This window comes from Rattus norvegicus, chromosome 1 (genome assembly GCF_021556685.1).
Source record: "Rattus norvegicus strain SHRSP/BbbUtx chromosome 1, alternate assembly SHRSP_T2T, whole genome shotgun sequence".
Taxonomy (NCBI): domain Eukaryota; kingdom Metazoa; phylum Chordata; class Mammalia; order Rodentia; family Muridae; genus Rattus; species Rattus norvegicus.
Genome location: NC_141534.1, coordinates 86726829 through 86754455, shown reverse-complemented (window position 1 = coordinate 86754455; position 27627 = coordinate 86726829). Strand labels below are relative to the sequence as shown.

General features: G+C 37.1%; 1 protein-coding gene across 3 annotated transcripts in view; it reads left to right on the top strand.

Annotated features, from left to right (window-relative positions):
• Positions 1–24964, top strand: part of Sult2a1 (sulfotransferase family 2A member 1) — a 56954-nt gene extending 31990 nt beyond the window's left edge. The window contains 3 exon segments of one of the 3 annotated variants that reach the window (NM_131903.1): positions 6442–6536; positions 10906–11083; positions 24741–24961. In NM_131903.1, coding sequence (NP_571978.1) covers positions 6442–6536; positions 10906–11083; positions 24741–24853 — 386 coding nt within the window. In that variant the 3' untranslated portion in view covers positions 24854–24961. 3 annotated transcript variants of the gene reach the window in all.
• The last annotated feature ends 2663 nt before the right edge of the window (positions 24965–27627 follow it).

The window sequence follows — 27627 nt, the reverse complement described above, 5'->3', positions numbered from 1 at the left end:
CTAATGAAATGATCATGTGGTTTTGTTCTTTCAGTTTGTTTATATAGTGGATTATGTTGATGGTTTTCTGTATACTAAACCATCCCTGCATGCCTGGGATGAAGCCTACTTGATCATGATGGATGATTGTTTTGATGTTCTCTTGGATTCTGTTTGCCAGAATTTCATTGAGTACTTTTCATCAATATTCATAAGGGAAATTGATCTGAAGTTCTCTTTCTTTGTTGGGTCTTTGTGTGGCTTAGGTATAAGAATAATTGTGGCTTCATAGAAGGGATACGGTAGAGCTTCATCTGTTTCAATTTTGTGGAATAGTTTGGGTAGTATTGGCATGAGGTGTTCTATGAAGGTCTGATAGAATTCTGCACTGAAACCATCTGGACATGGGCTCTTTTTGGTTGGGAGAACTTTAATGACTCCTTCTATTTCTTTAGGAGTTATGGGTTGTTTATATGGTTTATCTGTTCCTGATTTAACCTTGGTACCTGGATCTGTCTAGGAAAATGTCCATTTTCTGCAGCTTTTGAATTTTTGTTGAATATAGGCTTTTGTAGTAGGATCTGATGATTTTTTTGAATTTCCTCTGATTCTGTAGTTATGTCTCCCTTTTCATTTCTGATTTTGTTAATTTGGACACACTCTCTCTCAGAGTTCTCATTAGTCTGGCTAAGGTTTATTTATCTTGTTGACTTTCTCAAAGAACCAACTTTTGGTTCTGTTGATTCTTTTTATGGCCCTTTTTGTTTCTACTTCGTTGATTTCAGCTTTGAGTTTGATTATTTCCTGCCTTCTACTCTTCCTTGGTGTATTTGCTTCTTTTTGTTCTAGAGCTTTTAGGTATGCTGTCAAGCTGGTGATATATGCTCTCTCCTGTTTCTTTCTGCAGGCACTCAGAACTATGAGTTTTCCTCTTAGCACAGTTTTCATTGTGTTCCATAAGTTTGGGTATGTTGTACCTTTATGTTCATTAAATTCTAAGAAGTCTTTAATTTCTTTCTTTATTTCTTCCTTGACCAGGTTATCATTGAGTAGAACATCGTCCAACTTCCATGTATATGTGGGTGTTCTTCCCTTATTGTTATTGAAGACCAGCTTCAGCCCGTGGTGGTCTATTAGGACGCATGGGGTTATTTCTTTCTGTACCTGTTGAGGCTTGTTTTATGTTTTATGACCAATTATATGTTCAATTTTGGAGAAAGTGCCATGAGGTGGTGAGAAAAAGGTATATCCTTTTGTTTTAGTATAGAATATTCTCTAAATATCTGTCAAGTCCATTTGGTTCATGACTTCTCTTAGTCTGTCTATGTCTCTGTTTAATTTCTCTTTCCATGATCTGTCCATTGATGAGAGTGGGGTCTTGAAATCTCCTACTATTATTGTGTGAGGTGCAATGTGTGCTTAGAGCTTTAGTAAGGTTTCTTTTATATATGTCGGTGCCCTTGTATTTGGAGCATAGATATTTAGGATTGAGAGTTCATCTTGATTAATTTTTTTTGATGAATATGACGTGACCTTCCTTATCTTTTTTGATGACTTTTGGTTGAAAATTGATTTTGTTCGCTATTAGAATGGCTACTCCAGCTTGCTTCTTCAGACGATTTTTGTTGGAAAGTTGTTTTCCAGCCTTTCACTCTGTGGTAGTATCTGTCTTTGTCTCTGAGGTGTGTTTCCTGTAGGCAGCAGAATGCAGGGTCCTCATTGTGTATCCAGTTTGTTAATCTATGTCTTTTTATTGGAGAGTTGAGACCACTGATGTCTTTCTTCTTGAGCTTCATGTGGTCTGTCTATTGTATCTGGGCTATCTGAGCTTTTGGACTAATATCTGTGAGTCCATACCACGTGTGTGTGTGTGTGTGTGTGTGTGTTTTTGTGATTGTGTTACCTCACTCAGTATGATATTTTCTAGTTCCATCCATTTTCTTAAGAATTTCATGAAGTCATTTGTTTAATAGCTGAGTAGTATGATATCCATTAATTCCTTTGATTTTGATTATTTTGTCAAGTTGCTGAAGCTATTCTTTTATGTCTTGTTCAACTATTGGTGCAGTTTGGTTTTTAGTTTCCCCGATAAAATACTGTTACCAGAAGAAACTGAGGAGCATAAAGTGGTTATCTGACTTACACTTTCAGGTCAAACATCTAGCTACTGGTGAATTCAGGGCAGTATCTTGAGAAGGAACTGAAGTGAAAGCAGTTAACAAATCTGCATACTAATTTACTCAGTGCCTCACTCTCAGTTAGTTTTCTCATATAGACCATGCCCACAAATTTATGTTGTGGTCCATAACACCTCAATGATCAATCAAGATAATCAATCAAATACACAGCCACATGCCAATATAATGTAGGCTTAATTGCGAATCTAAGGTGACAGGCTGGGATGTTTTAAGTGGACTGGAGAAATTAACTCATGCTGTTGCGGTTTTACCTATACTATTGTTTTTCTCACATTTAGTTTTTAGAACAGTTGTGGTAGCCATTAATAGATTTCACATATTTTACAACATAATTTTTTTTATTTCTCCTTTAGTTATGATAGACAGCACTGTTAGGCATGATATTCTTACTTTTAGTGGTTGTCTTTTTAGAACTTGAAATACAGATTTCCAGCCTTCCTACCTTTAAAAATGTAATTGAGGAATCTGTTATTCTGAGAGGCCTTTCTTTATATTTGGCTTAGTGATTCTTTCTTACTGAGTTCAATGTAATTTCTTTGTTTACAAAGTCATGAGCAGGGAGAGAATAGAAATGAAGGCCATTGTTTTTTTGCATTCACCTAGATTTTCCCTCCATTATACATTACAGGATTCCCCTCAGTAAGGAAGCTTGCTGTACACAATGTATCATATCCTTCTACATCATCAATTAACAACTGGGACAAAATTTGAAAGGCATACCCACAGGCCAATGTTATCTACATGGCTCCTCATTAAGACTGTCCTCCAGGATATTTATAGATTGTGTACAGTTGCCTTCTTATCATTTCCTTTAAAGATATTTCCTTTATTGTTATATGGGGTATATGTGTGCATAGTGTCTGTGTGGATACATACATGTCACAGAACATCAGTGAGAATCCAATAGCAGCTTTGTGAAGTCAATAATTTCCTTCTAATTTATGCAGGTTACAAAGACTGAGATCTGATCATGAGGCTTATATGATAAGTACATCAATACATTGAGCCATAATACAATTCCACCATTCCTTTTCAAAGTCTATTTCATTTCATTTACAATTCTTGTATTTGTGCTAATTTATACTTTTCATTGTTCAATAAAATTGCTCTTATATCTTTCTCTTGAAAATGATATCATTAGTGGCTAAAGAGATGAATCAGTCATCAATAGTACTTGCTGCTTATTTAGGGGAGTGGAGTCTGTTTCCAAGTCCTCACATCCTGAGTGAGTCATAGCTTTCTATAACTCCAGCTTCAGAGCAATTGACATTCTCTTCTCTCCTATGCAAGTAATCCACAGATACATGCAATCTCACATGACAATTCATAAGCATACACAAGCATAAAAATTAAAATAAATTTTTATACATAATTTCAATGACTTCAAATTTCCAGGGCACTCCATTTCCTCTGAATCCCTAGATACATAATTGTAAAATAAGGCATGCCTTTCAATGACCTTCCTTTCAATTGGTTAAAAGAATCATATTCTTTGAGTTCTCTCAGTGTCTCTATGATCTGTCTTTGTCTAAAATGTCTTTAAATATATAGTTTAACTCTTTTTTAATTCCATTCATGTATTTTTTATCAAATTCACTTCCTTCCAAGATTCCTCACTTTTCCTCCTCTCACTCCATAAGCATCCAACTTTGTGTAATCATTCTTTAAAGATTTATTTTTATATTATATCTAGGTGCCTTTTGTCTGCATGTGTATATGTGAACCACAATGTGTGCATTACCCAGAGTGGGTAGGACTACATTTGATTCCCTAAAAATGAAGTTACAGAAGATAATAAGTCACAATGTTGGTAGTAGGGACTGAACCAAGATATTATGTGGGAGGAACAAGTGCTCTTAACTCCTGAGCCATCTCTCAAGTCCTATCATTTTTAAAATCATCTATTCCAATTAATGCTGCATATATGGTTTTTGATGTATGAATATTAAGTGGAGTTGAATAAACTCTCATAAAGTGAACTGACTTTCTTTAGGTATCTATCAATCACTAGTAGTTCCTCAAATGTGGCACATCATGACCAACCTCTTGCTTTATGCTGGGACTCAGTCTAGCTTAAGTTTGTACAGATCATGCACACATTGCCAGAATTGCTGAGTTCATATGTCCAACTACCATGAAGTATCCATGAAACACTGGTTTAGTAAATTCCTCTACCGCCTCTTCCTCTAGAGTATGCCTCATCCTCATTCAAGATGGTCCCTGAAGGATGGAGAAAAAGGTTTAATACAGAAGCCCCATTTAGTGCTCACCACTCCAAAGCATCTTTTTGTCTGTACCTTTAAGAGCTAAATGTCTTTAAATTAATCACTGTTCATACATGGTTAAACTTTTCTGATGGTGAATAAGAGATGAACTAAACTATAATGAAAACTCATTATGAGTTGGTTTCTGAAGAATTTTTTTAAAAGTTCATTCTTGGAATCCATAGGTCTTAGATATTAGAACCGGGGTCCCTTAGAAGTAAAGTGAATTAGCATCAAATGTTGGCTCCTCTTTCCTGAATTATTTGCTGTTAGAATTCAGTTTAAAAAGTATTAGATCTTCTGAAGTCTTTGTTGTTCTTGATTTATTTTCATAAATTTTTGTTTTTTTACATATCTTTATTCTTTGAAAATTTGAAAAGAAATAATGTATCATGTTCTACTAAATTTGCCGAGTACACACTCCAGGATGTTATATATTCCCCAATATGTCTATACCACAACTTAAACTTTTTTCAAAAAATAAAACATACTGAGTCTAATTTGGGTTGCTCAAATATACATGGATGTAGGGCCATCCCTGTGGTCAGGAGAAACCTAAGAGTGGTCCAACACCAAAATGGTGTGGGAGCCTTTCTCTTCCAGCAGTCATAAACTGCAAATAGATCTTCAGTCAGGAATAGGATCTCAGGACACCCTTCCCCATCCATCCTGGAATATTGTCAGGCTTTATGTTATGCAGTTTTTCAATAGGCAACAATTGATGATATGAAAACATTAGCATAACAGCCAAGTCATGTTCAAAGGACAATATACACAGTGGACAATTTCATAGCACTCCACTCCATTCTCTAGCTTTTGCTTTCTACTTCCTGTTCCATAATATTTCCTAAGCCTTGAGTAGGGGGTAATAGAAATCACATCAATGACTGAGCACTCACAATTATTCTGTAGATTTTGATCACTTAATAGTCTCTGCATTAAATAATGTCAGCTGCAAAATTTAATCTCTAAAAAAGTAAGGAACAGCACAAATCCATATTTGTATAAATACAAATATTTAGAAGGTAGTTTGACAATATGACCATTTAGTAAAATGACAGCAGGAACCCTACTTTAGAACTCTGATCTCTCCAGTCATGGGGCCATGACCAGGTTTATAGTACCAGGCATGAGTTTTGCACCCTCCTCCAGTATTATTCCTTAAATCTAATCAGACATCATTTAAGTTACCCCATAACAATTTTATCATTATTGCACTACTATGTACATCTAGCCTGGCACATACATATTGTAGCATGTGAGAACAATGCAGGATAAGTGTGTTATGTGCAAATCAGGGGCTGGAAATTGAAAAGTAAGAAATGGAAAAGATACCTCACATAAGGAGTTGCAGGCATAGGTATGTTGATTAGAGTTATTCAGTTTAAATTCCTCTGCATCTTGTATTCCAAACTGAAACATGACAAGCTTTCTCCCTCCCTCTCTCTCCCTCCCTCTCCCTCCCTCCCCCTCTCTCCCCTCCCTCTCTCCCTCCCTCCCTTCCCTCCCACATGCACGTGCCTTATTCCCCTCACTCACTTTGTTAGTGTGATTATTATTGATGCCATATAGCCTTGATTCATAGGTCCATAAGATTTCAGCTATGAGGTTGCTGTTTTGGTCTTTCCAACACTGTATAACATATGATTTTCCCATCTGTGTCATCAAATCTTTCTCTCTTCCTAGTGTACCTCATCAGGAAGCATGAACTTACAGGAATCACCTCTGGATTCCTGTATCCTGTCCTTTCAGCTTGGCAGTAGGATATCTCCTCATGTCACCAGTGATTTATATGTGTGGTGATGGAATTTTTAATGAACTTGATTTATAAGTTCTCTATATGTCTATTTGCCTCAAACATCATGTTTAATGCTATAAATACAGACTAGTTAGAAATTCTCAGTGAAGACTTTTGCTGATGCTTTCAGAAAAGTGAAGAAAGTCAAACAGACTCAGTGTTAAGGCTTTATAACTGATACATTACTTCTTTCTGAACACAGTTCTATATGGATCATGGTTTGAGCACATCCGTGCCTGGCTGTCCATGCGAGAATGGGACAACTTCTTGTTACTGTACTATGAAGACATGAAAAAGGTGAGCATCCATCTTACAATCACCACACAGTTAAGAACTAGACCCTAGTAATGAAATAGCTTACTGAGAAATGTGATTTTTTGTTTGTTTTGCTTTTTCCTTTTCTTTTTATTAATTAAAACATCTTTTAAGTGTTAATGTATTTGATCATGTTCACCCTCTCCCAGAGGCTTTCCAGATGATCTATGGCTCCTTATCCACCCCACTTCACAGTTTTTCACAAAAATTCTAGTACAAAAGCAAGCCTCCCAAATCAAGACAAAAACATATAAAAGAATCCAATATAAAATAATGTGTTGAACAGTTGTCTGTAAATGTGTCACAGGGTATAAAATCCTGAGAGGAGGGAACTTTAATTATGAAAATGTCTCCATAAGGTCCAGCTGTATGCAATACTGTAAGGCATTTTCATAATCATTGATTGAAGGGTAAGGGCCCACCCCTCATGAGAGCTGTCACCCATGGGTTCTTTAAGAAAACAGGCTGTACATAGTATGGTAAAGGAGCCAGCAAGCAGCATGCCTCTATTGCCTCAGCATCATTTCCAGCCACCAGGTTCCTGCACTTTTTATTGTCTTGTCCCAACATCCTGCAATGATGTATAGCAGTGATATGTAATTACCAGTGAAATGACATGTGATAAAAAAAAACCTATGACATAGAAATTAGACCAGTGAATACAACAAAACTAAGAGAATCTGATTGAAAGCACTAGGATCCTAGATCCACTCATTCACTCACTCAGGAAACTCATGAAAACCCTATTTAGCCAACAGCTCAATTAGATGTAACCCAATCCTAGTGCTGGAATTTTTCATTCATTCATTCATTCTGTTTCTTTGGAACAAGAGATGGCCACTATGTGGTCATTTCACTTTGAACACCTTCATATATGCATAGTTTTTAGTAAGTTTCCACTGTTTTATGTTTCAATTCTACCTCTCAACTGTCTCACAATTTTACCTGTATCTCCCTTTACCCCCTTTCAAAATCCCCTCTCCCTTCCACTTTCCCACTTGATTCCTCCATCCTAGATCTCTAACATGCCTTCATAATTTCTTCTGTACATTTAATGTTTTGATTATTATGTTATCTGTGCACTGATTTTCTGGTCCATTCTACATGGTGTTCTGTATGCTTCAAGAATGTTGGTAGTCATCTCTTTCTTCAGGTTAGTATTTTTTCTATGATTTTGTTGAAAATATTTGCTGTGCCTTTGACATGGGCTTCCTTTACATCTTCTATTCCTATTATTCATAGATCTGGTCTTTTCATAGTAGTGACCCAGATTTTGTGGATATTATGTTCCAGGAGCTTAATATTTTATTATTTATAACATTAATATTAATAATAATATTTAATTTAATGCATTTAATTTTACTTTAATGTTTTCTTCAATGTATTCTTTTCTTCTATAATGTCTTCAATACCTAAAGTTTTCTATTCTAGCTATTGTACTTGTTGGGGAAGCTTGCCTCTGAGATACCTGTTTGAGTTCCAAAAATTTCCTTTTTGAGATTTCCTTTAGTTTGGATTTCATGCATTGATTCTATTTCTACCCAGGGGGAAATCAGTTCAATTCAGTTTTTTCTACTGTTTCTTTGTGGTTTCATAGATTTCTTCAAGGAAGATATTAATTTCCTTTTAAAAGACCACTATCATATTTATAATTTCTTTTAAGCATTTTTTGTTGTGTCTCAGCTAAGGTGAAATAATCAGGACGTGCTATGTTACAATTGCTGACCTCTGGTGGATATATATTTGTCCTGTTTATTACTGATTGTTTTTTCCCTGGAATATAGGCATTATACTGGCTGCTTTTGTGTGTCAAATAGACAGAAGCTTGAATTATGACAAATTTCAATGTCTTCCTTGAGGAAATGCCTCCATGAGATCCAGCTGTGTGGCAGTTGTCAATCAGTGATCAATGGTGCTGGACCCTTGTGGGTGGTACCATCCCTGAGCTGGTAGTCTTGGTTTCTATAGGAAAGCAAGGTGAGCAAGCCAGGGGAAGTAAGCCTATAATAGCATCCCTCCATGGTCTCAGCATCATCCCCTGATTCTTGGTCTGCTTGAGTTCTACTCCTGACTTCCTTTGGAGAAGAAGTGTAAGCTGAATAAACCTTTTCCTCTCCAAGTTACTTTATGGTCATGATATTTTTCAGGAATAGAAACTATGACTAAGACAGGCATCTTAGATTAAGATAATGTGTCTAGGTGCTGATAGCTGGTCTGGTCTTTATTTGGTGAGAGTTTTGTTTCCTGGCTGTGTCTCACTCTGGTTATTAAGAGAATTAGGTAGATTTATATATCCTGTAGAAATTAAATTGCAGTAACAAATAAGATGTGTTCATGAGTTGTGGGTCCTGAGAGTTAGGAATGCATATGGATCGGACTCAACTGAGGGACTCCAGAAGAGGGAGGAAAGCAAAGTATTCCACCAGGACCTGCTTAGTCAATCTCCTGGAAATGGGGTTAGAGTGTGAGGAAAGGCCAGAGAAGGAGATTTGATAAAGAGGTGTGGATGAGACTCACAGATTGGATTTGAAGAATATGGGGGAAAATGAAGACATGAAGTTGTAACCTCATTGCTTCCCTGTCATAATGGGGTGTAGCTTCTTTGGGAGAGCATGCTGGAGTTGGGGGCTGGGGAAAAGCAATTTATTAAGCAAATTTGGTGTTTTGCTGCAGAGATAAGTAGGTGTCTGGGTATTGGACTCGAGACGTGTTGGGAGAAGTGAAGATTTATCTGCAGATAGCCTACCAGTTTCCTTAGCCAGAGTAGTCCACTAGTTCCCAAGGAGTACTGAACTTGGGGACTGGAATAATGCAATGAGTGAAGGGAGTAATTTTAGAAGGGAAAGGTCTTTGAATCCAATAGAGAAGGGAAGTATTGCCACTATTTTGTATGTTTGTTTGTTTTGTTTTGTTTTGTTTATTTTGTCTGTTTTGTTTTTGTTTTTGGTGCAGAACTAAGGATGAGACTTGGGCATGGGATCTAAAAAAGCAGAGGGAAAAGTGAAGGTCTGCTGTCAGCCCACCTGCTTCACTGAAAGTATTGAGAAAAATAAATATTGATAAAAATTAAAGTGCAACTAAACAAAAAAAGAAAACATGAAATTATCACAAAATAATTTGAGCTCTTAGTGTCCTATCCCAGGAAGCAGAAAGATTACCTGTAAAAAAAACCCAAAACCTTTCATTACAGTCTTTTTCCCATATGTAGAATTTTTTACTTAATCATCATGAAATTAAGTTTTCCCTAGGAAGGATCACTACCTAGCTGTCTGCTACACAGTAGTGCACATTCCCATTAGCCTCCTTTCTCACCATTTAATGTTCTCTTCAGTTATTGTCATGATTGTTTCTTTTGTATGAAATATTAAGTGGAACTGTGGTAAATATGTAAAAACAAGTTTTAAGCCAAGAAATCTTCATGGCCCCATTAAAAGCACAATATTTGATGTTCAAAGATTTTTATTTGTAATGCCTATCTCGTACAAATAAACCAATTGCACTAATATACAGATATTGCAAAAATTGGGTATCTGAGGCAGAAAAAATATTAAATTTGATGCCCATGTGAGCTTCAACCTGAGATGCTTACTCAAAACAAAATCTCTCAGAATTACCCCAAGTAATTAATATTGACAACATTTTATGAAACTGTTTTAAAGCTGTATTGTTTACACTTAGCCTAAGCAAACAGTATTATCTGGTGTAAACATTAAACTATGCCTAGGTCTTTGTGCATGTTCTTCCACTTTCTTGGTCATTGTCTAACGGTATTTCTGTTAGTTTCTGTAAACATCTCAGGGCAGGTTAGATACAGTTGTACATACTTTCAATGCCAGGACTTGAAAGGAAAAGCCAGATAGATGGATCACTGATATCTGTGAGGTTGAGGAGTAGTGGTCTCCATACGAACTTTCACTGTATAAGACAAAGCTCCATATTGAGGCTTGTCTTTAAAAATATCTCAGTATACTTAGTGAGTTTATCAGCACAAACATTTTATAATGGCACTAAGGAGATGGAGGCCCAAGTGTCTGAAATTCATTATCATTATCCTCTACCAAGCAAGTTTAAGTTTAACCTTGGTTCTATGAGAACCTATCTCTAATATTTTCTCTTCCCTGAGAAGAAACCCACAACTTCTGTATTTCTCAATATATAAATGTTGTGTGTGTGTCTTACCTGCCTTTATTCCACTGCCTTTTCTAGCCTACAGCACAATCATGCTCACTCATTTTTTGATGCCCTTTCTTCATGTCCCTTTTTTCCTTCCCTATTTACAGATTCCTTATTTGCATCTGTTATCTCAGAGCTCTCTGTTTATCACATTCATTTCTGTTTCTTCTTCTATCAGGATACAATGGGAACCATAAAGAAGATATGTGACTTCCTGGGGAAAAAATTAGAGCCAGATGAGCTGGATTTGGTCCTCAAGTATAGTTCCTTCCAAGTCATGAAAGAAAATGACATGTCCAATTATAGCCTCCTGATGAAAAAATCAATTTTTACTGGAATTGGCCTCATGAGGAAAGGTAAAGAAATTGTCTATCATCAGAATATATTAAAGATTTGTTTTGCCAATGAATCTCTAAGAAAGTGTTGCAAATGTACAGAGAATCACTTCTCACCACTGAAAGCCTCTCCCAAATATTAAAGGTGAATATTTTTATGGAGAAGATGGGGGCATCAAACACTGTGAAAAGTTGATTTATTCTGGGAGATGACCTTAGGATTGAAGATAGTCATGTTCATTAACTTCAGTGAAAAAAATATGAAAGTAATCATGTTTACATTAGGTATTGTAAAGTCCCTGTATCATAATCCTAAACTCTAAAATATAAAAATTACAATGAAGGAGACCAAATATATCTAAGATGACAACCACAGAACCACAAAAATTGCATTAACACCTGGAAAAGATATGGAACAGTTCAATAGTGCTGCCATAGAGTAGGGCAGAGTAGACAAGAAAAGGACTAAGAAAATTCTCTAGGGTTAAAACCTGATGGTATTAATTTATATGTATGACTGCTCTGTTTGTGCCAGAAGAGGGCATGAAATTTCATTACAGATGGTTGTGAGCCATCATGTGGTGACTGGGAATTGAACTAAGGAACTCAAGGAGAGTAGTCAGTGCTGATAACACCTGAACCATCTCAACATCCCCTTTCTTAAAATAAATGGAGTGAAACTTGAATCAATGTCAGTAAGTTTAGGGAATAGGAAAGGCTGCACAATCCATCCCTACCTACTAAATACAGTTCCTAACTAGAGTGATTAGACAACAAAAAATGGTCAAAGGAATACAAGTTGGAAAGGAAGAAGTTAAACTATTACTATTTGCAGATGATATGCTGGTATACTTAAGTGACAGCAAAAATTCCACCACAGAATTCCTAAACCTGATAAACAACTACAAAAAAGGGACTGGATAAAAAAAATTAACTCAAATAAAGAAGTACCCTTTCTCTATTGAAATGGTAAACAGGCAGAGAAAGAAGGTAGGAAAATAACACCATTTTCAATAGTCACAAGCAATATAAAATATCTTGGTGTGAATCTATAGAACAAGAACTTCAAGTCTGTGAAAAAGAAAATTGAATATCTCAAAAGAGGGAAAGTTCTGCCATGTTCATGGATTGGCAGAATAAATATAATAAAAATGGCTATCTTGCAGAAAGACTCTACACATTCAATGCAATCCCCATGAAAATTCCAACTCTATTCTTCAAAGCATTAGAAAGATCCATTTTCAAAATCATTCGGAATAATAAAACCAGGATAGGAAAAACTATTCTCAACAATAAAAGACCATCTGGTGGAATCAACATCCCTGTCCTCAAAATTTACTACAGAACAATCATGATAAAAACTGAATTGTATTAGAACAAAGACAGATATGTAGGGCATGAAATATAATTGGAGATGCAGAAATGAACCCACACAACTATTGTCACTTTATCTTTGACAAAGGAACTGAAACCCTCAGGTGGAAAAATGACAGCATTTTCAACAAATGGTGCTAGTTTAACTGGAGATCAGAATATACAAGAATGCAAATCAATCCATTCTTACATTCTTGTACAAAGCTTAAGCCCAAGTGGATGAAGGACATACACATAAAATCAGATACACTGAAACTAACTGAAAAGAAAGTGAGGAAACCCTCAAACACTTGGGCAAAGGAAGAAATTTCCTGAACATTACACCAATAGCTTATGCTCTGAGATCAAGAGTCAACAAATGGGACCTCATAAAATTGCATATATTCTGTAAGGAAAAGAGCACTGTCAATAGGACAAAGAGGTAACCAATAAATTGGGAAAAGATCTTTACCAATCCTACATCTGATAGAGGGCTAATATCTAATATATACAAAGAACTCAAAAAGTTAGACTCCAAAGAATCAAATACCTATTAAAAATGGGGTACAGGGCTAAGCCAAGAATTCTTAGCTGAAGAATATTGAATGGCCATGAAACAACTAAAGAAATCTAAAATATCCTTTGCCATCAGGGAAATGCAAATCAAAACAACCCTGAGATACCACCTCACACTACTCAGGATGGCTAAGATCAAAATCTCATGTGAGAGTACATGCTGGTAAGGATGTGGAGAAATAGGAACACTCCACCATTGTTGGTGGGAGTGCAAGCTGGTACAAGCACTCTGGAAATCAATCTGGTGGTTCCTCAGAAAATTGGACATAGTACTAACTGAAGACCCAGTTATACCACTCCTGGGCATATACCTAAAAGATGTTCCAATATATAACAAGAAGACATTCTCCACTATGTTCATAGCAGCCTTATTTATAATAGCCAGAAGCTAGAAAGAACCAAGATGTCCTTGAACAGAGAAATGGATACGGAAAATGTGGTATACTTATGTAATGGAGTATTACTCAGCATATTAAAAAGTGACTTCATGAAATTCTTAGGCAAATGGATGGATCTAGAAAATATCTTCGTGAGTGAGGTAACCCAATCACAAAAAACACATATGATGCACACCCACTAATAAGTTTATATAAGCCAAAAAGATCAGAATAACAATGATATAATTCAAAGACCATATGAAGCTATAGAAGAAGGAAGACCTAAGTGTGTCTTATCCAGTCCTTGACAGAAGGGGGAACATAGTACTCAACAAGAGGAAACATGAAGTCAAGTTGTGGAGCAGGTACTGAAGGAAAGTCCAGCAAGTGTCTGCCCCACCTGGGGATCCATCCCATTTATAGTCATCAAACCTAGACATTATTGCTAATGCCAAGAAGTGCTGGCTGAAAGGAGCCAGATATAGCTGTCTCCTGAGAGCCTCTGCCAGAGCCTGACAAATACAGAGGCAGATTCTGACACCCAACCATTGGACTGAAAACAGGGTACTCAACTAAGGAGTTAGACAAATAATTGAACAAGCAGAACAGGCTTGTCACTCCATAGTAAGAACAACAATATCAACCATGCAGAGCTGCCAGGTACTAAACCACCAAAGATTACACATGGAATGACCCATGACTCGAGAGGCATATCAAGCAGAGGATGGCCTTGTTGAGCAACAATGGCAGGAGAGGCCCTTGGTTTTGTGAAGGCTCAAAGCCCTATTGTAGGGGAATGTCAATGCTGGGAGTCATGATTTGGTTAGAGGGTGGAGAGGCACCCTCAGACGGGCAAGAGTAGCAGGTAATGGGTTATGGGGTTTCTGGAATGAAAACTGTGAATGGGAACTACATTTGAAATGTAAAAAGAAAATATCCAATAAAAATCTGACAGCATTTGTCAACCTATGTTTGATTACTTTATGTTCATTACCCTTTTCTTTTTTTGAATTGTCTCTCCTGGATGGGGAATTTCAACTCTCTTTATGTCTCTGCCATCTCTGTATTCTGGGAGAATATTGTGTGTGTCATTTCATAGTTGTTCAGGTAAGGTATGACTTTGCCAGAATGAATCAGACCTTGAGACTTACCCAGACTTGATTAGGTAGTGATAGATGACATGAAACTCAGAGTAGAAGAAAAAGGGTGCCAGTAATCAGATATTTAACAATGAATATGAACATCAGCATAAGCAAAGGAAGTAAGAGTTATGGATTTCATTTTTCCCATAATTTAAATGCATCAGCCTTTACTGTCACTCCTTTTCTGTTCCAGCATGAGATTTGGCTACTAGCAATATAAGGATATCAGGATTTTTCATAGACAAAATGAAATCAAGTACTTACCATATTGTATTTAATCTGATACACTTATAGCCCCATGTTAGGAAATTCTGACTCAAAATTAAGCATGATATCTCACCACTCACTACAAGAGAATGGGTATCTATACAGTAAAGATTAAGGCCTCTGTAAGAATACACTGGTGTTGCCATATGACTTCATACCTCTGCACTCCAGTCAGTGGAGACATATTTCTCTGTACTAGAACTGAAGGTTTGACCTAAAAGAAGTAGTCTGTTCTTACGTTTCCTACAATGAATCAGAATTTGGCAGAGGTAAAACAGTATATGAACATACAATTATGTAATTAAATACCTATAAAATCAAGAAGCTCTGCTAATATCAAAGGGATAAGGAAACTAACAAGCATATGCTTTAGCAGAGACACATCAGAGGAGATGGACGAGAATTTAAGACAAAATTCTATAAGGACAATTATTATTTCTTCTTTTCCAGGAAGTTTCTTCTAGGATGAGACCACACATGGATTTAATCTCTTCCAAATGTACATAATATTTGTCATGCGGGATAGATTATAGGAACAATACATACATACATACATACATGCATGCATGCATAAAATCAGTAATTATAATACAGTTCTGACAAAACACTTGTTCAAACTTCATAATATTTTTTGTATTTTAATTTTCCTAGTGATTATTGTTAGATATTTTTGCATTTGAAAACAACTATTATTTGGGAGGATTCTTTTTCTTTTTTTTTTAATTCACGTTAGGGAATGCTTTAATTTTACTAACCACTCCACAGATGACCTCATTATCAAATAAGAAAACAGTCACAGAGAAGTAAGTTAACCAGTATTCTCTCACATAAGAAACACATCACAACTACGGAATGGCACCCCAATCTTTTGCATTTGCTATGCCTTTTTTTCATTTTTTTATTAACTTGAGTATTTCTTATTTACATTTCGAATGTTATTCCCTTTCCCGGTTTCCGGGCCAACATCCCCCTAACCCCTCCCCCTCCCCTTCTTTATGTGTGTTCCCCTCCCCATCCCCCCCATTACCGCCCTCCCCGCAACAATCACGTTCACTGGGGGTTCAGTCTTAGCAGGACCAAGGCCTTCCCCTTCCACTGGTGATCTTACTAGGCTATTCATTGCTACCTATGAGGTCAGAGTCCAGGGTCAGTCCGTGTATAGTCTTTGGGTAGTGGCTTAGTCCCTGGAAGCTCTGGTTGCTTGGCATTGTTGTTCATATGGGGTCTTGAGCCCCTTCAAGCTCTTCCAGTTCTTTCTCTGATTCCTTCAACGGGGGTCCCATTCTCAGTTCAGTGGTTTGCTGCTGGCATTCGCCAATGTATTTTCTGTATTCTGGCTGTTTCTCTCAGGAGAGATCGACATCCGGCTCCTGTCGGCCTGCACTTCTTTGCTTCATCCATCTTGTCTAATTGGGTGGCTGTATATGTATGGGCCACATGTGGTACAGGCTCTGAATGGGTGTTCCTTCTGTCTCTGTTTTAATCTTTGCCTCTCTATTCCTTGCCAAGGGTATTCTTGTTCCCCTTTTAAAGAAGGAGTGAAGCATTCACATTTTGATCATCTGTCTTGAGTTTCATGTGTTGTATGCATCTAGGGTAATTAAAGCATTTGGGCTAATAACCACTTATCAATGAGTGCATACCATGTGAGTTTCTCTGTGATTGGGTTACCTCATTCAGGATGATATTTTCCAGTTCCATCCATTTGCCTATGAATTTCATAAAGGCACTGTTTTTGTTAGCTGAGTAATATTCCATTGTGTAGATGTACCACATTTTTTTGTATCCATTATTCTGTTGAAGGACTTCTGGGTTCTTTCCAGCTTCTGGCTATTATAAATAAGGCTGCTATGAACATAGTGGAGCACGTGTCTTTTTTATATGTTGGGGCATCTTTTGGGTATATGCCCAAGAGAGGTATAGCTCGGTCCTCAGGTAGTTCAATGTCCAATATTCTGAGGGACCTCCAGACTGATTTCCAGAATGGTTGTACCAGTCTGCAATCCCACCAAAAATGGAGGAGTGTTCCTCTTTCTCCATATCCTCTCCAGCATCTGCTGTCACCTGAGTTTTTGATCTTAGCCATTCTCACTGGTGTGAGGTGAAATCTCAGGGTTGTTTTGATTTGCATTTCCCTTATTACTAAAGATTTTGAACATTTCTTTAGGTAGTTCTCAGTCATTTGGCATTCCTCAGCTGTGAATTCTTTGTTTAGCTCTGAACCCCATTTTTAATAGGGTTATTTGTCTCCCTGCGGTCTAACTTCTTGAGTTCTTAGTATATTTTGGATATAAGGCCTCTATCAGTTGTAGGATTGGTAAAGATCTTTTCCCAATCTGTTGGTTGCCGTTTTGTCCTAACCACAGTGTCCTTTGCCTTACAGAAGCTTTGCAGTTTTATGAGATCCCATTTTCGATTCTTGATCTTAGAGCATAAGCCATTGGTGTTTTGTTCAGGAAATTTTTTTCCAGTGCCCATGTGTTTCAGATGCTTCCCTAGTTTTTCTTCTATTAGTTTAGTGTATCTGGTTTGATGTGGAGGTCCTTGATCCACTTGGACTTAAGCTTTGTACAGGGTGATAAGCATGGATCGATCTGCCTTCTTCTGCATGTTGACCTCCAGTCGAACCAGCACCATTTGCTGAAAATGCTATCTTTTTTCCATTGGATGGTTTTGGCTCCTTTGTCAAAATCAAGTGACCAGAGGTGTGTGGGTTCATTACTGGGTCTTCAATTCTATTCCATTGGTCTATCTTTCTGTCTCTGTACCAATACCATGCAGTTTTTTTATCACTATTTCTCTGTAATACTGCTTGAGTTCAGGGATAGTGATTCCCCCTGAAGTCCTTTTATTTTTGAGGGTAGTTTTAGCTAGCCTGGGTTTTTTGTTATTCCAGATGAATTTGCTAATTGTTCTGTCTAACTCTTTGAAGAATTGGATTGGTATTTTGATGGTGATTGCATTGAATCTGTACATTGCTTTTGATAAAATGGCCATTTTTACTATATTAATCCTGCCGATCCATGAGCATGGGAGATCTTTCCATCTTCTGAGTTCTTCTTCAATTTCTTTCTTCAGAGTCTTGAAGTTCATATAGTACAGATCTTTTACTTGCTTGGTTAAAGTCACAACGAGGTACTTTATATTATTTGGGACTATTATGAAGGGTGTCGTTTCCCTAATTTCTTTCGAGGCTTGTTTCTCTTTTGTGTAGAGGAAGGCTACTGAGTTATTTGACTTAATTTTATACCCAGCTACTTTGCGTGAATTTGTTTATCAGTTTTAGTAGTTCTCTGGAGGAACTTTTGGCATCACTTAAATATACTATCATATCAAATGCAAATAGTGATATTTTGACTTCTTCTTTTCCAATCTGTATCCCCTTGATCTCCTTTTGTTGTCTGATTGCTCTGGCTAGAACTTCAAGAACTATATTGAATAAGTAGGAAGAGTGTGGGCAGCCTTGTCTAGTCCCTGATTTTAGTGGGATTGCTTCAAATTTCTCTCCATTTAGTTTAATGTTAGCAACTGGTTTGCTGTATATGGCTTTTACTATGTTTAGGTATGGGCCTTGTATTCCTATTCTTTCCAGGATTTTTAGCATGAAGCGGTGTTGAATTTTGTCAAATGCTTTCTCAGCATCTAATGAAATGATCATGTGGTTTTGTTCTTTCAGTTTATTTATATAATGGATCACGTTGATGGTTTTCCATATATTAAACCATCCCTGCATGCCTGAGATGAAGCCTACTTGATCATGGTGGATGATTGTTTTGATGTGCTCTTGGATTCGGTTTCCCAGAATTTTGTTGAGTATTTTTGCGTCGATATTCATAAGGGAAATTGGTCTGCAGTTCTCTTTCATTGTTGGGTCTTTGTGTTTGGGTTTAGGTATAAGAGCAATTGTGGCTTCATAGAAGGAATTCGGTAGTGCTCCATCCGTTTCAATTTTGTGGAATAGTTTGGATAGTATTGGTATGAATCCTTCTATGAAGGTGTGATAGAATTCTGCAGTAAACCAGTCTGGACCTGGGCACTTTTTGGTTGGGAGACTTTTAATGACTGCTTCTAATTCGTTAGGAGTTATCGGGTTGTTTAAATGATTTATCTGTTCCTGATTAACTTCAGTACCTGGTATCTGTCTAGGAAAATGTCCATTTCCTCCAGATTTTCAAGTTTTTTTGAATATAGGCTTTTATAGTAACATCTGATGATCTTTGAATTTCCTCTGATTCTGTAGTTATGTCTCCCTTTTCATTTCTGATTTTGTTAATTTGGACGCACTCTCTGTGTCCTCTCGTTAGTCTGGCTAAGGGTTTATCTATCTTGTTGATTTTCTCAAAGTACCAACTTTTGGTTCTGTTGATTTTTTCTATGGTCCTTTTTGTTTCTACTTGGTTGATTTCAGCTCTAAGTTTGATTATTTCCTGCCTTCTACTTCTCCTGGGTGTATTTGCTTCTTTTTGTTCTAAAGCTTTTAGGTGTGCTGTGAAGCTGCTGACATATGGTCTCTCCTGTTTCTTTCTGCAGCCACTCAGCGCTATGAGTTTTCCTCTTAGCACAGCTTTCATTGTGTCCCATAAGTTTGGGTGTGTTGTACCTACATTTTCATTAAATTCTAAGAAGTCTTTAATTTCTTTCTTTATTTCTTCCTTGACCAGTTATCTTTGAGTAGAGCATTGTTCAACTTCCACGTATATGTGGGTGTTCTTCCCTTATTGTTATTGAAGACCAGGTTTAACCCGTGGTGGTCTGATAGCACTCATGGGATTATTTCTATCTTTCTGTACCTGTTAAGGCCCGGTTTTTTTTTTTTTTTTTACCAATTATATGGTCAATTTTGGAGAAAGTACCATGAGGTGCTGAGAAGAATATATATCCTTTTGCTTAGGATAGAATGTTCTATAAATATCTGTTAAGTCCATTTGGTTCATGACTTCTCTTAGTCTGTCTACGTCTCTGTTTATTTTCTGTTTCCATGACCTGTCCGATGATGAGAGTGGGGTGTTGAAATCTCCTACTATTATTGTGTGAGGTGCAAGGTGTGTTTTGAGCTTTAGTAAGGTTTCTTTTACGTATGTAGGTGCTCTCGTATTTGGGGCATAGATATTTAGGACTGAGAGTTTATCTTGGTTGATTTTTCCTTTGATGAATATGAAGTGTCCTTCCTTATCTTTTTTGATGACTTTTAGGTAAAAATTGATTTTATTTGATATTAGAATTGCTACTCCAGCTTGCTTCTTCCGACCATTTGCTTAGAAATTAGTTTTCCAGCCTTTCACTCTGAGGTAGTGTCTGTTTTTGTCTCTGAGGTGTGTTTCCTGTAGGCAGCAGAATGCAGGGTCCTCATTGCGTATCCAGTTTGTTAATCTATGTCTTTGTATTGTGAAGTTGAGACCATTGATGTTGAGAGATATTAAGGAATAGTGATTATTGCTTCCTGTTATATTCATATTGGTATGTGAGGTTATGTTTGTGTGCTTTTCTTCTATCTTTTTTTTTTTGTTGCTAAGACGATTAGTTTCTTGCTTTTTCTAGGGTGTTGCTTGCCTCCTTATGTTGGGCTTTACCACTCATTATCCTTTGTAGTACTGGATTTGTAGAAAGATACTTTGTAAATTCGGTTTTGTCATGGAATATCTTGGTTTCTCCATTTATTTCAATTGAGAATTTTGCAGAATACAGTAACCTGGGCTGGCATTTGTGTTCTCTTAGGGTCTGTATGACATCTGTCCAGGATCTTCTGGCTTTCATAGTCTCTGGCCCAAAGTCTTGTGTGATTCTGATAGGTCTGACTTCATATGTTACTTTACCTTTTTCCCTTACTGCTTTTAATATTCTTTCTTTATTTTGTGCATTTGGTGTTTTGACTATTATGTGACAGGAGGATTTTCTTTTCTGGTCCAATCTATTTGGAGTTCTGTAGGCTACTTGTATGCTTATGGGCATCTCTTTCTTTAGGTTAGGGAAGTTTCCTTCTATGATTTTGTTGAATATATTTACTGATCCTTTGAGCTGGGAGTCTTCAGTCTCCTCTATTCCTATTATCCTTAGGTTTGATCTTCTCATTGAGTCCTAGATTTCCTGTATGTTTTGGATCAGTAGCCTTTTCTGCTTTACATTATCTTTGACAGTTGTGTCATTGATTTCTATGGAATCTTCTGCTTCTGAGATTCCCTTTTCTATCTCTTGTATTCTGTTGGTGATGCTTGTATTTACAGCTCCTTGTCTCTTCCTTTACTTTTCTATATCCAGGGTTGTTTCCCTTTGTGATTTCTTTATTGCTTCTATTTCCATTTTTAATTCGTTCAACTGTTTGATTGTGTTTTCCTGGAATTCTTTCAGGGATTTTGTGATTCCTCTCTATAGGCTTCTACTTGTTTACTTATGTTTTTCTGCGTTTCTCTAAGGGAGTTCTTCATGTCTTTCTTGAAGTCCTCTAGCATCATGATCAAATATGATTTTGAATCTAGATCTTGCTTTTCTGGTGTGTTTGTATATTCAGTGTTTGATTTGTTGGGAAAATTGGCCTCTGATGATGCCATGTAGTCTCGGTTTCTGTTGCTTGAGTTCCTGTGCTTGCCTCTCGCTATCAGATTATCTCTGGTGTTACTTTGTTCTGCTATTTCTGACATTGGTTAGACTGTCCTATAAGCCTGTGTGTCAGGAGTGCTGTAGACCTGTTTTCCTGTTTTCTTTCAGCAAGTTATTGAAACAGAGTGTTCTGCTTTCGGGCATGTAATTTTTCCTATCTACATGTCTTTGGCTGTTCCTCTGGGCCTGTGTCCTGAGTTCACCAGGCAGGTCACTTGGAGCAGAAAAGTTGGTCTTAACTGTGGTCCCGAGGCTCAAGTTTGCTCTTGGGGTGTTGCTTATGAGCTCTCTGTGAGGGCAGCAACCAGGAGGACCTGGGCCACCCTTTTCGGGAGCCCCTGTGCACCAGGGTCCCAGATGGCGTTTGGTGTTTTCCTCTGGAGTCAGAAATGTGGGCAGAGTGTTGTCTCTTCTGGCTTCCCAGGCATGTCTGCCTCTCTGAAGGTTTAGCTCTCCCTCCCATAGTATTTGGGTGTAGCGAAATGTTTATCTGGTTGGTCCCTTCAGTTTCCGGTGGTTTCTCAGGTACAGGGGACCTGCTGCTCCCGTGCTCTTATGTCGGGATTATCTTTCTTAAAAGAGTGTGATGCATATCTAGTAAGCCATGAACCTGGAAACCATTTTACTAATTGGGGATACCAAATTCACTACCAACCTGCTTCACTACCTTATTATAGTGGAAAATGAAATGGATATGACTGGAAACAATTTTGAAAGGAAAGAGTATGTAAACATAATATTTGTCTTCACAATTCCTATACCAGATTGGTATCATTTTTGAATCATCCAAGTATGAGCAAATCAAATATTAATTCTAAACCCAATTTCATTATTTACCATTAGATAACCTAATTCCCTAAATCATAAATCATTAAAATGCTTTATTAAATATTAGACTTGCCTTAGCTTGAAAGAATTCACTAGACCAATTTCCCCGTATCCTTTAATTCTTCTTCTTGAGACACAAGTAAAATATATTTTATTGCCTGTGGAGGACTGCGTTGTCTGCCTTATTCAGTAGGCTCTTTCATTCAAGCTGATGAGATGCGTCTGGTTTTAGCCTCCAAACAGTACTTTTCCATATGCAATTGTAGTCTCTGTGATTTCATAATTATATACTGCAGGAAATGCAGATTAGAGATATGTTCACCATGATTGAAACCCTGTTGGTTTGACAAGACTTTTGTAAAGGCAATGACATAATTGGGACATGTGTAAGAAGTATCTTCTGGTAAACCTCAAAAGTCCCAGCCCTTATTACTTTACAGTGCATGTTATTCTAGAAAGTACTAGGGCTATTAATCGTTTTCACTTGTATCTTCAGAAGATCTTAATCAGAGACAGAAAGGGAAGATGACCTACAGCGAGAGAAAGAAGCTTGCCATGTGCAGGTCAAAAAGAAAAGCCTACAATGGTCTGAACAAATCACCATGATATGAGATCTGCAGCCTCCAGAACTATGAGGAAGTTCCTTTTCAACAAGAATTAAGCTACCATATGTTTGGCTTACCCTGCCATCTGAGGCACACAAGTTTGGTGGAGATTTTTAGAAAAATTAATGAAAATAACTGTACATCTGTAAGTAACAGAGGATTTTGACATAGGTGGACTTAGAACTCCCTGTGCGTACCTCCAAAGATGTGGTTTTCTCAGATAGACTCTTTTATTCTATTGTGAAACCAAATAAAATTTATTGAGTTGATTTGTTGAGATGTTGTAGTCCAGCATCTATCTGGTTTGGCTTATCAGGATCCAGACATGCTATGGAAATCAATAAGGAAACATGGTCTAATAATGAATAATGTAAGAAACCTGAGAGTAGCAATGGATACTGATGGGACTCCATCTAATCAGAAGACATTTTACATTCATATTAGTTAATGGTATATTGTTTGAATATGCTGCATTAGTGATTTACATTTTAATGAATTCTTAATATGTTCTTTAATACAGCCCACAGGGGAATTAAAATTAACTTATGTGATACTAAAGAAAGAAAGTAATGTGTTGAAAAAAAGCATGACTTCTCCTGTCAATCTTTTTAGATTCAATTCCACATCCATCACTATCACACTGGGTAAAATCTCAAAGACTAATTTTTCCTCATCATCAAAGTTTGAGAACTGCCTATGCCTTTCTCTCACATTCATGAATTCATTAAAAAATTCCACCCTAGGGTTGGGGATTTAGCTCAGCGGTAGAGCGCTTGCCTAACAAGTGCAAGGCCCTGGGTTTGGTCCCCAGCTCCAAAAAAAAGAAAATCCACCCTAGTATGTCCTATATGTCTGGCATTTTTTTGTGAAATGAACCATTTAGTAATTTAAGATACACTTGGTTTTGAAATATATTAGATACATATTCTGTGTATATATTTAAAGCAGAAATGCATGGAACACATCACAGTGCCAAAGCCAGGAAATACAGAAAGGATGGGGGCTGGTGGGTTGTAAATAGATGAAAGATGGTATGAGAATTTTACCACTTCATTAATAAGGAACAAGATGTAATTATATGAAAGATTTTATGCCTCTGGGGTAAAGAAAGACACAACACAGCATGGCCAGTTGGACAATCTTTAATGCTAACTCTAAAGACCTTCTGTAATGGAGTGTTGAAAACCAATGTGTGGTCAGAAAAGACAGTGCTACAAAGGTTTGGGGCTGAAATTATGTAGATCTTCATGCATCACAAAACAACATGGCTGAGTGAAACAGAAGTCCTGCAATGTTGTCAGTTGGGAGTGGCTGGGTCACCTGTATCTTGTGGGAAAATCAAGACAGCTGAAATCCTGCTCATAACTATATATGCAGCTCTCATGTGAACTCTCTCTCTCTCTCTCTCTCTCTCACACACACACACACACACGCACACACACACACAAGAATATCTTTTTTAAGATATTATTTGAAAGTTGCTTGCATGCTGTGAAGAATTTCTATATGTATAACACTAAAATATAGACAGCAAAATTGAAGTCTGTTTGGATAATAGAGATGATAAACAAACACTGTTGAGTTGTACAATATGATAGAAACTGATTTGATGGGAAGTAGGGATAATCTGGATAAGTAAAAAGATCAAGTCAGTGTTGCTGCTCTTAGAATGTCTAGCATATAGGTTTGGTGAGGAAAAGGTAGGACATAATTTCCAGAGAGGGAGAAATATATATATATATATATATATATATATATATATATATATATATTATATAATGATTTCAGAGATTAATTAGGTTTCTATAGAAAATGGTAGTTTGCTTTATTAACTGTGTGGTCTTTATCAAACAGATAGTAAGAGCATATGATGGGAGGATCTAGAGCCATGTAAGTCCATTATTAACCCACATTTTTGTGTGCTTCCCATTTTTAGGCACTATTGGGGACTGGAAGAATCACTTCACTGTATCCCAAGCTGAAGCCTTTGATAAAGTGTTTCAGGAGAAAATGGCCGGTTTCCCTCCAGGGATGTTCCCATGGGAATAAAATTTCAAAAGTTTTAAATATTTTATGAACATTGATATTTATGTTTCTGTTGTTCTATGTCTGAATAACTGAATGTGGTCATCGAATAAATCCTGTTCTGGTATTGTGAAAGTGATTTTTTAAAAGAGTGTATTACTAATACTAGTAATATCAACAATGGTGGTGGTGATGGTGGTGGTGATGGTGGTGGTGAAGGTGGTGGTGATGGTGGTCATAGTGGTGGTGGTGGGTGTGCCTTTCAGTTTGCAGTGCCTTCAGAGGCCAGATGTTTGCAGTGGTAATAGGGACCTGCAGTTTCATGAAGCTGTAAACTTCCTGTTTCGGGTACTAGAACTGATCTCAGGTTCTCTGCCTAAGCAATACAGTACTAGTAGTATATTTCCATTTTTGATAGTCATCTCTTTAGCCTAGAATTATGGAGTCTTGAGTCATCAAATATTTGCTCCTTTTGTTAATGTATTGTAGCATATTACAATTTACTTACTAGAATTCCAGCTTTAAAACATTTTCTTTTCATTCATAAGTAATTTATTTGGGGTTTTATTTACTGAGAATGGACATGACAAAAGATTCTCAGTCTGATGCTATGGAAATTAAACAAGTATTACTCAGTATTTATGTATTTATCATACTTTGCACAAGTATCACCTTAAGTTGTTCTGAAGAAACATGTATATATACATTCTTAGTTTTTTCTTTTTCTCTTTTCTTCACTTATTCATTTAATTATTTATTCACTTTACCTGCTGGTTGCAGCCATCTCTTCTCCTCTCATCCCACACTGATAACTTCCTCTCTCTGACTAATCTTCTCTTCTTCTCAAGGAAGGGGGGCCCTCCCATCAACTCTCACAGGAATGAACCCACCATGGCACATCAAATCACACCAGGACTCAGTTCATCCTCTCCTACTGAGTCCAGAGAAAGCAGCCCAACTATGGGAAAGGGATCCAAAGGCAGACAACAGAGTCCAGTCAAAGACATCCCCTGCTTCATTTGATCTTCATGAGACTCACATGAAGACTAAGATTCATAACAGCCACATACTTGTAGGCAGCCTAGGTCCAATTAGTGCATACTCTTTGGATAGTGGTTCACTCTCTGCAAGCCAACATAGGCCCAGGTTACTTTCCTCTGTAGGTCTTCTTCTGGTGATCTTGACCACTGTAGCTCCTTCCACAATTCTTCCTTAAGACTCCAAGAGCTCTGTCTAATGTTTGGATGTGGTTCTTTGTCTGTTTTTACCAAATAATGGATAAAACCTCGAAGATAGCAGATACTATAGGCTCTTATTTGCATGAATAGAAGTGCATCATTAAATAGTATCAAGGATTTGCTATGTGCCCTATGGTGGTAGTGTTGTAAAATTATAAAAAGTACTGTCTTTTACCCCCACTAGGTCCAGCACTGCTGTGCCCAAGATATCTATTAGACTATAATCAATCTTCAATCCTGTCAGAAATCTGAGAATGACCAAATATTTATACGGATAGGAAGCCTAACATGGCTTCTAGAACTGACAGGTTGTAGAGACAAATCTCCACTGGCACAGTCTTTTGTTTGTAACATGTAAGCAGAAGTCTTCAACCTTCTGGCCCAAAATCAACCAATAGATGCTTGAAATGTAAATATTATGAAGCACTGATAATTCTGGCTTGGCAAAATCATCAGTTAACTATTCTGCATAAGGTGTCCCTTTCAGGCAGTATTAGTCTGCAGACGAAAGAGGTAGTTTCTGTCCAGTGGTTGCCTAGCCAAAAAGTACAGCCTCACCTGGAGATAGAGATGGTCAATTTCTTCATTAAATCTGCCAAAGGAGAACTGTTTGGAGCAAACATGTCTATAGAAAAGATAAATAACTAAATCTCATATTTTGTGGAATTTTGATGTTTTTGAAAACTGTCGATCTATATAAGGTAATCTGGAGTGTTGTCCATTAACTACCTATTATCTTGAAAGTATTCTAACAAATTTAGAGCCATGGATTTGCTATTTGGCCCTTAACTCACATATGTAATCAACTCAGAAGTTTGTAATTGCATTAGGCAAGGACTGGGTTTGAATCTTGTACTTTTAAACTTTTTTAACAAATAAATTCTAAACCAAAGCCAAGATATTATTTTAGATTAGTTACCAAATGAGATTATGACTGTACAACTCAGTATAGTTAATTCCGGTTAAATTACAACAATTCCTAAATTCCTCATACAAACAACCTTGGAATAATCACTTTAAGGCCCCCAAAAGTCCAGAGAACTGGGGCAATGACTTTTCTATTACTTCTTCAAGCTGGCATGGGCATTGAGAGATCCTTGAGGGTAGGTGGTAGGAAGAATGAAGCAAATGATGTAGCCGGATGTGTCCTGTTTGGACCCAGCTGAAAATCCTTGAGACCAGGAATCCAAGGAGGCACCCTCTGCAAAATACCAATCTCAAGACAAATGTTTAGAATCATGATATCTTTTTGTTTTATTCTCTTAACTCTAGGTTTTTGGGCTGTCTGCCTCTCTCAAATCTGAAGAGTATGAATCTTTGAAGTTTCCAGACCTAATCACACTTTTTAAAAACACAAAATCAAAACATTTTCCCCAGAATACTGTGCTCCTCCGTCTGTAATGAGAAAAGCTTGTGTCTTGTACTCTCTCCCAGAGTAATAATATAACCAGAAAACTCAAAGTCACACCCATTATGAAGATTAAGCTGTTAGCTAGATTCCCTTAAGAAAAGGAAGTAAGCTAAACAATAGTGTTAAACAATGAGCCTGATAGACTTTTG